The 12720-nt window shown below is 35.6% G+C and overlaps 1 protein-coding gene across 1 annotated transcript in view; it reads right to left on the bottom strand.

Annotated features, from left to right (window-relative positions):
* STAG1 (STAG1 cohesin complex component) overlaps nucleotides 1–12720 on the bottom strand; it is a 431541-nt gene that overhangs the window by 297574 nt on the left and 121247 nt on the right. Inside the window, exons 2-3 of the mRNA XM_027091619.1 lie at nucleotides 6873–6990; nucleotides 185–287 (exon numbers count right to left, since the gene is read on the bottom strand). Coding sequence (XP_026947420.1) covers nucleotides 185–287; nucleotides 6873–6901 — 132 coding nt within the window. The 5' untranslated portion in view covers nucleotides 6902–6990. The remainder of the gene's footprint in view (nucleotides 1–184; nucleotides 288–6872; nucleotides 6991–12720) is intronic.

Raw genomic sequence — 12720 nt, forward strand, 5'->3', positions numbered from 1 at the left:
GAAAAGATAATTAATTTCCTTTTTCTAACCACTACTAAGCCAATTTATGAAGCAAAGTTTCCAAGAATTTCTGATGTGTCAGTGAGATTTGAAAAAGTGTTAACAATACTAGAATTAACAACTCATATCAAGCCCCTTTACTTGGTAACCGTTAAAGGAACAAAGACGACAAGTATATACATACTGGAGGCCGGCCAGGTCGACCCCTTTTTCTTTTTCCTTTGACCTCTGTTTCTTCAAGTTCACTGCCAGCATCAGAATGGGCAGTAGTTTCATTAGTTGAATCCCTAGAAAATATGATATATTATTTTAGTGAACAAATTAATAATATATACATATTTATAATGCAGCTCTGTTCCACTGGTTTCCTTACCTCCTGCTATATGTACATATATGGCTGATTAGAAGTGGTTTATACTTCCACTTTCAGAAAAAATCTTTAGCAAATTGAAAATGTTACCCTCCCTGCTAATATCACATAACACTGAATAAAATGATTCCCCAAATAGAGAAATACAGACAAGGAAATGACTGTGGAAATGGCAGCTGCTATACAACATATAAATGCAAAATAACAATTGCAAAAGACTAATTCTTCAATATAAAAAAGACAAAAGCTTGGGAGAAATTTTATTTATTTTATAAAATAATAAAAGTGTGCTGGTCAATGTTTAACAACTGGCTCTTCAAAAAATATACGCATAAATTATTAGAAATGTTAACAATATAAAGGATGCATAGCATGCAACTTACAAAGAATAATAAAATGCACAATATTCTTTATTGTAAATTCTATCCAGCTAATTGATTCATATAAAATGATTTTGATAATTTTGCCAAACTCTTGTATCCCTAGCTAACCTATGGTTGCAACTGATGAACAAATAGGGTTTTGACATGAAAGACAGTTGATATCTTTGTTCACTTTAATGAATAGAATGCAAATGAAATGACAAAGACATTTGTGGGAACTTCACTAATTGGTCAATGTTGGGAGCAACTTTTTTACTGAACGGAATACATAATAGTTCTCGAACACTAGAAGGATACGTCCTCAATTTTTTGTGGTATCATAATGTAATGACTATAGACTTGATACACCTTTAAGTTTAATCTGTTATTAACAATTTCTCCATCACTTTATTGAGTCCACAAACAACAAAACAATAAACTGAGCCCTGATGTGTAGCGTTTGCTGATTTTCATAATGTGAATGCTCCCCCCGCAGCCAAATTCAAACTACCAAAGTGACATCACCAAATACAGAGTTGAGAAGTAATTAACAGTAGCAGTACACTACTAAAAAGTATTTCCACCATACATACAATAATAGGTGTAAATAAAAACCTCAAGAACACAGAAAATAGTAGGATGTAAAATAATTAGGAAATGATGAGTTTTGAGTATTTATTACTTTTGTTTTTAACATGATTTAATTAATTTTAAGTTTGCATAATTTAACTTTTTATAATGGCTATGTTATACTGAACGAGGTCACAAAATTCCTGGAAATTTAATATTCAGCTCTCCAGGCCAGTACAGGCTGGCCCCAGCATGGCACTAAAAAGGTATAGATAGTATTAACAAAAACATCCTCACTGAGTTCTACATTACTAACTGTATAAAGGATCTGCATAAAACTGCAAATAGCAGGAAGGGTACAAAGCAAATAGAAGTAAGGGTAAGCTCAACTCACAACTTACTGAAACTGCACCACTGAAGGCTCTTAGTTCCATTCCCTCCTTGTGTTGATTCCTCAAAGCTCATTTCATTACTGTTTGCTCTTCTCCCTTTAAACTACCCTCTCTTGGAGAGCTCATCCACTCGATGTGTAACTTTTATGCAAATGACTTCAGTATATTATCACAGACCTAACTATCTGTAATTCAAGATTTTCAACTGCACATGTAACATGCTTCTTTGCATGCCACCTCAAATTCACCAAATAACACATATAAAATTAAGTCCAATTCTGACTATTTCTAGCTCTCTGTTCATGGTAATACCACTGGTTAACTGATTTAGTAAGTTAATGCCCAAGTGTGCTTTGTTATATAAATTTGTTATTGTCTTACTCAAATTCCTATAATCACATCAGTCTTCCTTTTGTGCCGTCAGTTAAAGTCCTCCTGAGTTGTCCTCTGTATACTAACTCAGTCTCTCATTCTTTTCATGATTATTACCATAATCACAACTTCCTGAATTAATCACAACTTATCTCCCTGCTTCTACTATTCCCCTTGTCCAAGACACTCTACACACTACTGTCACTAATATTCTCATATCATGTTCCTTCTCTGCTTGCAAATCTTCAAAGGTAATCTGGTATTTAAAACTATAAGTAATATTGATCTAGTCCAAGGGTCAGCAAACATTTTCTTAAAGGGCTATATAACAAATATTTTAGGCTTAGGGGTCTTAATGTCTCTGTATCTACTACTCAACTCTGGGACCATAGCATGAATGCAGCCATAGATAAAACGTAAATGAATGGATGTTGCTGTGGTCCAATAATATTTATAAAAACAGGCTTCTGAGGGCTTCCCTGGTGGCGCAGTGGTTGAGAGTCCGCCTGCCGATGCAGGGGACATGGGTTCGTGCCCCTGTCCGGGAAGAGCCCACAGCTGGGCCCATGAGCCATGGCCACTGAGCCTCCGCGTCTGGAGCCTGTGCTCCTCAACGGGAGAGGCCACAACAGTGAGAGGCCCGCGTACCGCCAAAAAAAAAAAACAGGCTTCTGAGCCACTATCAGTAAGTTTTTCAATCACTGATCTAGTTGATCTTATTCATTTCTACTAAAGAACAATAAATCATTCTGCTTTTTCTCCTCACTACAGTCCAAATAGACTGTTTAGCATATACTGTGTGCTGGTTTATATACATTATCTAGAATAAATATGCACAAAACCTTGTAAGAAAACATACTGCTGTCCCAATTTTACAGATGAGGAAACAAAAGATCTGGAAACTTGATCATCTTGTCCATATTTACACAACTAGCAAGTGGCAGGGTCCACTTAGATCTCAAGGTAAACGTGAATTCTCTATCTCCACAGCAGGATACTAGAATGCAAATAATATGTTTTGTATTTCTCTTACGTGGACAGAATACACTAGTGCTTTTGATGCTTATTGAAATCTCCAGGCAACTACGAAAGCAGGTTGGTTCCATCATATAATATGTGACCCATCAGTGAAATTAATTTAACCTTGAGCAATATAGTTTACTGACAAAAGAAAAAAGTACAATTGTCTTCTAATTCCGCAAACTTCAGCCAGCTTAGAAGGTGACAGCTATTACCAACAGATAACTAACATACTCCAATTAGTATATATATGTACATTTATTTGTTATTAGAATCTGATACATAAATTTTTGTTTTTTAATTTCAAGCAAGAGAAGTTATAAGAATACAAGGAAGAGTTTCACTTCACCATACCCTAACTCTGAACCTCAATCTGCAGAACAACATTATTTACAGTTTCATCAATACTCTGTCATAAATATTTATGTTCTGGTACATATATACATAAATACAAAACAATATATTTTAATTTTTAAAATTTAAATTAATAGGAATTTTCCATACAAATACATAGGATTCCTGAATGGTACTCCATAATACATTCTCTATCTATGAGCACTTAGATTGTCTCTACTTTTAAGCTATCACAAACAGAGATGTAACAACTGTCCTTGCACATTAATTCTAATTAATTCTTATTACACATCAACAAATCTCTCTCTAGATTAGACAGAGAATGCTAGAGTATGCAAATTCAAACGTCAACCAACTGCTCTACAAAAAGCACATTTATAAGACTATCGGACATAAAAGAAGAGAATGGAAGAATCAGATCGAACCTTATAAATGATTTTTTTTGCTCCCTAAAACTCTCTAAATTCTGTCTTCCTCTCTCCATTTCCTCTGTAATCATTTTAGTTCAAGTTGTTATCATCCCTGGCCTGGACACTGCAACACCTTTCACCTAATAGGACTCCTTGCTTCTTCTGTTGCCACTTCCAATCTAATCGCTATACTGTACTAACAGTGATTTTCATAGTGTATATCTTATTATATATATATCCCATGCTTAAAACCCTACAGTGGTTTCCTACTGCTTCTAGGGGATAAAAACCTCAAAATTCTTAATATAAGACCTACCAGGTCCCTGTATGATACAGCCCTATCCTACTTGCAATCCTTATTTCACACCACTCTCCATCCTCAATCCTGAAAAAAGAAAAATAACAAACAGCTTTATTTCAGTCCCTCAAACATACCATGATTCCTCCTACCTCAGGGTCTTTGCACATGCCATTCCTTAAGTCTGGAATTAACACCCTGATCCCTTCTTCTTCCCCCAAATTCCCTCCACTTCAGGTTTAAGAATCATGTCTCTTCCTTAGAAAAGTAGACTAAATCAAGGCATGTGTTAAAGTTCTAATAAAATCCTCTATCTTACCTTCATAGCACCAAGGGCAGTTTAAATCCATACATTTGTGATTATTTGATTAATATCTATCTATATAAGCTTCATGGCAACAAGGACTGAGTCTTTTCCCCTTGCTCTTTCTCCCCAGAGCTTAACACAGTTCCTTGTACTACAACATTTGGTGGAATATATAATATGTGGTAATTGACAATATTTGATGATGCTTAATATTGGGCTGGCCAAAAAGTTCATTCGGGTTTTTCCAACAATGTAATGGAAAAACGTGAACGAACTTTTTGGCCAACCCAACAGTAAACACGCTAAGGTAACAAATTCATTTGTCATTATAATGACTAAGCAAGCCAAGAAATAATAAGGTCATTCACTAGAGTGACCTTTCTAGTATCTCAATTAGAAAAATCACTACTGAACACAACATTAACAATCATGGGATCAAAAGATTTGTCTGTTTTTGAAGAGACTTTAGAAATTAATTTCCAATATGTTATCTTCACTTTACAAATGACAGAAACTGAAGTTTACCAATACTAAGAGACATATCATGTTTCCTTTCCTCTACAATGTAGACATGGTATAGTTAGATGGATCGATGAAGATAATATCCTCAGAAAATTGTTTTATGTACTCAATAAATGCTTCTTAGATCTCAACTTCACCAAGAGTACATCTCCAGCTGACAGATTAAAAGCAAATTTCATTTACCCATCTCGCAGATCACTACTATCCATTATTGTATTAAAAGTTTACATTTTTATGAAAAATACAGTTATCCACAAAACATGTTAAATACTATCATGCCCATGCAATCGCTTGTTAAATATAATCTATTTAAATACAACCTATGTTTTATATTTAATCAAAGAGATATTTTACAAAGGGTGTGCCTAATACCCAGCAGTGTGCTAGGAGCTGGCCATACAAAAATAAAGCACAGGGCTTCCCTGGTGGCACAGTGGTTGACAGTCCGCCTGCCGATGCAGGGGACAGGGGTTCGTGCCCCAGTCCGGGAAGGTCCCTCATGCCGCGGAGCAGCTGGGCCCGTGAGCCATGGCTGCTGAGCCTGCATGTCCGGAGCCTGTGCTCCGCAACGGGAGAGGCCACAACAGTGAGAGGCCCACGTACCGCAAAAAAAAAATAAAGAAAAAAAATAATAAAGCACAAAGGTACAAAGTTCAGACAAAAACAATAAGAAAGCGTTATAAAACATTATGTTAAGTATGATACTATTAAAAAAAGGGTAGAGTATGACAGGAGCACAGGAGGGAACCTACCCAACTTTGAGGAGTCAGAGGAGCTTTGCTGGAGGCATACTTTAGCCAAGACCCACAGGACTACCAAGATGGCCAGGTAAGGAAAGATACACATAGGCATTGCAGGCAGAATTAAGAAAAACAAAAATACAAAGAACAAATACTATATGGAGACCTCCACACTTGGTATTATGTTCAAGTTAAGGCTAATAAAGAGGCTTGAAGTTAAGTAAATAGAAAGGGCTTGTATCTCCTATATTTGGACAAACAAAGGAGGGTAGGTATTGATGGGTTTTTAGCACATAAAGTAATTTGGATAGCTTTTTGTCTTAGAGCTCCAGAGGAAAAACAGTAGGCCAGGAGACCACTGGAAGGTGACTACAGTCTCTTGGAGAAGACACATATAAATGATCTGGGACTATAAAAACATATAAATAATTACATATACTGTTGGTCACTTTCATTATATCTAAAGCACTGTTATCATAAAGGATCACAGTATGCAGATTCCTAATTTGTAGCTTAATGACACGTATAAAAAGAAAAGTATCTGCCATTACCCTGATCACATCTCCCAGAGAATTCATAATAAGATCAAATTCTAGATCTGTCCTACAACCCTAAAAAAATCTAATAATGAGATGCCACCAGAAATGCCAAGGACTCACCAATCACAATCTCAATCTCAGGGAAAAGAAGTTCTGGCATGGGGGTGAGAGGGTTAGACACACAGTGTGATACAGGATAGAAGTCTACAAACTTTCTCTGTAAGTCGTCAAACAAAATATTTATGCTCTGCAGATTAATTCATTCTCTATTACAACTTATAGTCATAAACAGTCTGCAAAGGAATCAGTGTGACTCTATTCCAATAACACTTTATTTACAAAAACAGCATGCCAGATTGGCCCATGTTCATAGTTTGCTGACTCCTAATATAAGACAGTGTAACATGTTTTTTGTTCAGTAACACAGAACATGCTGACATTATGATGCAAGGGCTATAGATGGATATAGTAATTACATCCTCTGATAGTTCTTTTACTTCAAACATATTACCCAACTATCAGAGAACATATTTGATGTCTTATTAATGGGAGCATTTTGATACAGAAAAGTGTTACATGCATTTTAAAAAAATAAAAAGAAAGCTATAATACTTACTGTAACACTGGTAACTCTGAAGTAATCATTGCTGTAAAGCTCTTTCCACAATGGAGCAAAGAATCAAGTGCTGTACAACTCAAAACTTTCAAAATAACCTCAAAGGTAATCCTGTTAACTAAAATAAAAAGAAAGAAAGAAAGGAAGAAAGAAATTATTTTTTCCAGCTTTACTGAGGTACAGTTGACAAATGAAACTGTTACTTACAGCGGGATGATTTGATATATGGATACATTATGAAGGGCTTCCCCCATTGAGTTAATTAACAAATCCACCACCTCACATATTTACTTTTCCTTTTTTTTTGGTCCCAACATTCAGTAAGTTCTACTCTCTTAGCAAATTTCAATTACACAAAACAGTGTTATCAACTATAGTCACTATATTATACATTAGATCCTCAGACAGTATTCATTTATAACAAAGTTTGTACTCTTTAACCAGCCTCTCCCTATTTCCCCTACCACTTGGCCCCGGCAACCACTTTTCTACAAATTCCCCACCCCCGCTTCAAGATTCCACATATAAGTGATTCCACACACATAGACACAACAAGTTTTCTTTACTCATACATCCATGGACACATAAGGTTGTTTCCATATTTTGGTTATGGTGAACAATGGTGCTATGAGCATGGGAGTACATCTATCTCTTTGGGATAATGATTTCATTTGTTTTGGATATATACCCAGAAGTGGGATTGCTATGTAATATGGTAGTTTTTAATTATCTGAGGAACCTCCATACTGTTTTCCAGAGGCTTTACCAGTTTACATTTGCACGAACAGTGAAGGGGTTCCATTCTGCCCACATCCTCAACCAGAATATATCTCTTAACTTTTTGATAAAAGCCATCCTAACAGAGGTGTGAAGTGATACATCATGGCTCTGATTTTCATTTCCCTGAAGACTAGTGATGTTGAATACCTTTTCATGTAGCTTTTGGTCATTTATACACCTTCTTCAGAAAAATGTCTATTCAGGTCTTTTGAAAATTACTTTAGAATAAAATGAATATGCCAGAATACACAGACTACAATCAACCAGTACTACCAACAAGCACACTCCTTAGTATTTACCCAAATGAATTGAAAATTTATGTCTACATAAAAGCCTGCACAAAGATGTTTACAGCGGTTTTATTCAAAATTGCCAAAACAGGAAAGAAAGGTGTCCTTTAAGAGGTGAATGGATAAATAAACTGTGGTACATGCAGACAATGGAATACTATTTAACACTTAAAAGCAATGAGCTATCAAGCCAGGAAAAGACACAAAGAAAGCTCAAATGCATATTACTAACTGAAAGAAGCCAATCTGAAACCACTACATACTATATGATTTGAACAATATGGCATTCTGGAAAAGGCAAAACTATGGAGACAGTAAAAATATCAGTGACTGCCAGAAGTTATGGGGTAGGAGAGATGACTAAGTGGGCACAGAAGATTTTTAGGGCAGAGAAGATATTTTGTATGATACAAGAATGGTGGGTACATCTAACTGTACATTTATCAAAAACCATAGAATATATAACACGAAGAGTGAACCCTAATGTAAATTACAGACACTAGGTGATAATGTCAACATAGGTTCATTGATTGTAACAGACATACCACTGTAATGTGGGATGTTAATAGTGGGAGAGGCTGTATGTATGTGGGAACAGGGGTTATAGGGGGAATCTCTCTACCTTCTGTTCAATTCTACTGTGAAAATAAAACTTCTCTAAAAAATAAAGTTTATCAAAAAAAAAAAAAAGTAGCGGAGGAAGTGGGACAAAAGAGAGCATCCAAGACAGGCCATGGCACAATACCTAATAGAATAACATAGGTATAACTAGAATTCCAGAAGGAGAGAGAAAGATCAAAGCAAAATAAATATTTGAAGAGATAGCACAGGAGAACTTTCCAAAAATAATTTGACATTAAAACACAGATGGAAGACCAGAGAATTCCCAAGAATAATATCTAAAATATAATATTGCTAAAAATGAAAGAGAATTCAAAAGGAAGCTAAAAAAACATAATTCCTCACACACAGAAAAACAAAAAATTTTATCAGACTTTTTGGTAGAAACTATGTAAGGTGAAAGACAATGGAATAAAACTGATGAGTGGAGAGGAAAAAACCATGAACACTGAATTATCAATCTTTCAAAAATGAAAAAAAGAAATGATGTCATGGAAAATGGAGGAGTAAGAAACCTCAAGAATGAGGCCCTCCAATGAAGCAACTCTTAGCCTGCCAAAAAACAAAAATGACAAGACATCTTTTATGGACATCTGTAATCTAATAAAAACGTATAACAAAGAGAGAAGTGCCTAACAGTCTATTTTATTTGATAAGAGAGCACAATAGTATTTTTGCTTACCTGTATGCCGTCTCCCCTCCCCCAACTCTATGGTGCCCACAGGGACAGCAGACAGAGTTACTAGTATGGCTTGCTGGTGCCAAAGGGAACACCATGGACCCGATCTCAAAAACCGTGGCAGAGTGTTTTGAAGGGCTTCCCTTTTTTTTTGAAAGAGTATCATCTTTCAAAAAGATTTAAAGACAGACAATAAAAGTAGTTGCCAGGGGCAAGACAATGGATTACATAAATAACAGACAATCTAAAAAGCCTCAAAATAAAAAGGCAGAGGAGTTAAGATATTTGAAGAATAAGTACTTCAAAGGGATATCACACATACTAGGAAATGTAGACTGCTACTTGAATGCCCAGGGCTGGATGAATTCTTAGAGAAGACCTGAGGGGCACAGGCTTGCAACTCTAGCTGATCTTTGCTCTCTGTGCAAGCACAAGGTGAATACTAAGGCAAAGCTGTAGGTAGCCTGCCTAACCTCTGAAGAAGTACCTCAGCTAACAGACAATCTGCAAAAAAACAAGAAATTACATTTTTCCAACTCCCATTAACTAAGGAAATCTGGAAGATCACTGCTAAACACCCAGACAACAAAATTTCAGTAACCACACATGACAAGGAATACAGTCCTTGAGAAAACAGTTTAGAAAAAAGTAAATAAAGAAATGACTGCAGCCCTTGAAAAGACAACAGTAAAGCATGAGGAGGAGAGGAGAATCTAGTATTACAAAACTGTAATATTCAAAATGTCCAGTTTTTAAAAAACAACAAAAAAAAATCAAAAGGCATACAAAGAAATGTGAAAATATGACCCATTAACAACAACAAAAAAGAATTTCACACAAATCATCTCCATGTAAGCCCAGATATTGAAGTCTGACTTCCAGAGAAAACAGACTTCCAAAAGTATATCAACAGAAAGGGGTAGAAAGAATATCTGAAGACACAATGGCAAAAAACTTACCAATTTAAAGTAAAATACAGAAATCTACACAATCAAGAAGGTAAATGAACTCCAAGTAGGAGAAACTCAGAAGTGAGTCACACACAGAGATATAGAGAACAAGCTAGTGGTTACCAGTGGGCGGGGGTGGGGGGGGGGGAGGGGGGGGGGGGGGGGGGGGGGGATAGGGGTGGGGTTTGGGTCGGTAATATAGAGGTGGGGGAGTGGGAGGTACAAGCTATTGGGTGTAAGATAGGCTCAAGGATGTATCATACAACATGAGGAATATAGCTAACATTTTGTAATACTGTAAATGGAAGATAATCTTTAAATTTTTAAAAAAATTTTTAAAGAGTCACACAAATAAAACTATAGTTTACCCTTGAACAACACCAGGGTTAGGGGTACTGACTCCCTGCACAGTCAAAAATCCACAAATAACTTTATAGTCAGCCCTCCGTATCCATGGTTCCACATCAGTGCTCAACTAACCACAGACTGTGTAGTATTTTAGTTTTTGTTGAAAAACACCTGTGTAAGAGTGGAAAGGTGCAGTTCAAACCTGTGTGATTCAAAAGTCAGCTGTATAGTTAAACTGTAAAAGCCAGAGATGAAAGAATCTTGAAGGAAGAACAAAAACAATCCACCTCATTATATACAAGTAATGCACAGAATCCACAGTAAGACTAACAGCCAATTTCTCATTAAATATCATGAAAGCCAGGAGACAGTAGGATGACATATCTAAAATGCTGAAAAAAAAACTGTCAAATAAGAATTCTATACCCAGCAGACTATCACTCAAAAATGGCAGAGAAATTAAAACATTCCTAGAAAAATAAAAACTGAGGAAGTTTGTTGCTAGACCTGCCCTGCCCTACGAGAAACACTAAAGGAACTCCTTCATGCAGAAATAAAGAATAAACAAAACTTGAAGCCACAGAAAAAAAGGAGAACACTGGAAAAATTAACTACACAGGTAAATATAGAAGCCAGTATTATTTTATTTTTCATTTGTAATTCCTGTATTTGTTTCCTTTATGATTTAAAAGTAATAAAATAGTATTTGTATACCTATGTTAATGAACACACAATGTATAAAGATACAGTTTAATTTTTAATTGAAATATAGTTGATTTACAATATTGTGTTTGTTTCAGGTGTACAGCAAAGTGATTCAGTTATACCATATTTTCAGATTATTTTCCATTATACATTATAATAAGATATTGTAGCTTTGTAGTATAGTCTGAAGTCTGGAAGGGTTATGCTTTGTTCATTTTCCTCAGGATTGCTTTGGCAATTCTGGGTCTTTTGCAGTTCCATATAAATTTTAGGACTATTTGTTCTAGTTCTATGAAAAATGTCATGGATATTTTGATATGAATTGAATTAAATCTGTAGATTTCTTTGTCCAAAATGTATGGGCATTTTAACAATATTAATTCTTCCAATCCAATCCATCTTTCCATTTCTTTGAATCAAAAGATGTAATTTATTAACAATAATATAAGTGAGGGATGGGGATGGGAGCAAAATTTTACAAGTTATTACAGGTACACCTCATTTTATTGCACTTTGCTTTATGAGCTTCAAAGATATTGCATTTTTTACAAATTTAAGGTTTTGTGGCAACCCTGCTAGTCTATCACTGTCATTCTTCCAACAGCACTTGCTCATTTCATGTCTCTTTGTCACATTTTGATAATTTCCCAATATTTCAAACTTTTCATATTATTATTATGTGTCCTATGGTAATCTGTGATCAGCAATGTTACTATCATAATTGTTTTAGGATGCCATGAATGACATCCACATAAGCCAGCAAACAATTGATAAATGTTGTGTGTGTTATGACTGCTCCACTGATTGGCCATTCCTCTGTCTCTCTCCCTCTCCATGGCCCTCCCTATTCCTGGATACATAACAATATTGAAATTAGGCCTATTAATAAACCCACAATGGCCGCTATGTGTTCAAGTCAAAGGAAGAATTGTATGTCTCTCACTTTCAATCAAAAACTAGAGATGATTAAGCTTAGCGAAGAAGGCACGTCAAAACCTGAGACAGATAAAAAGCAAGGCCTCTTGCACCAAGCAGTTCGCCAAGTTGTAACTGCAAAGAAAAAGTTCTTAAAGAAAATTGAGAATGCTACTCCAGTGAACACATGAATGATAAGAAAGCAAAACAGCTTATTGCTGATATGAGGAAGTCTTAGGAATCTAGATAGAAGATCAAATCAGTTACAACATTCCCTTAAGTCCAAGTCTAATCCAGAGCAAGACCCTACAAAGGCTAAGACAAGTGAGGAAGCTGCAGAAAAAAAGTATGAAACTAGCAGAGGCTAGTTCATGAGGCTTAAGGAAAGAAGCTGTCTCCATAACATAAAAGTGCAAGGTAAAGCAGCAAATGGTGATGTAGAAACTGAAGCAAATTATGCAGAAGATCTAGCTAAAATAAGTAATTAAGGTGCCTACACTAAACAAAAGATTTTCAATGTAGAAAAAACAGCATTACTTTGGAAGAAGATGACATCTAGG

The sequence above is a fragment of the Aethalodelphis obliquidens genome, unplaced genomic scaffold (genome assembly GCF_003676395.1).
Source record: "Aethalodelphis obliquidens isolate GAN/ISIS:26980383/991018 unplaced genomic scaffold, ASM367639v1 scaffold72, whole genome shotgun sequence".
Classification (NCBI taxonomy): Eukaryota; Metazoa; Chordata; class Mammalia; order Artiodactyla; family Delphinidae; genus Aethalodelphis; species Aethalodelphis obliquidens.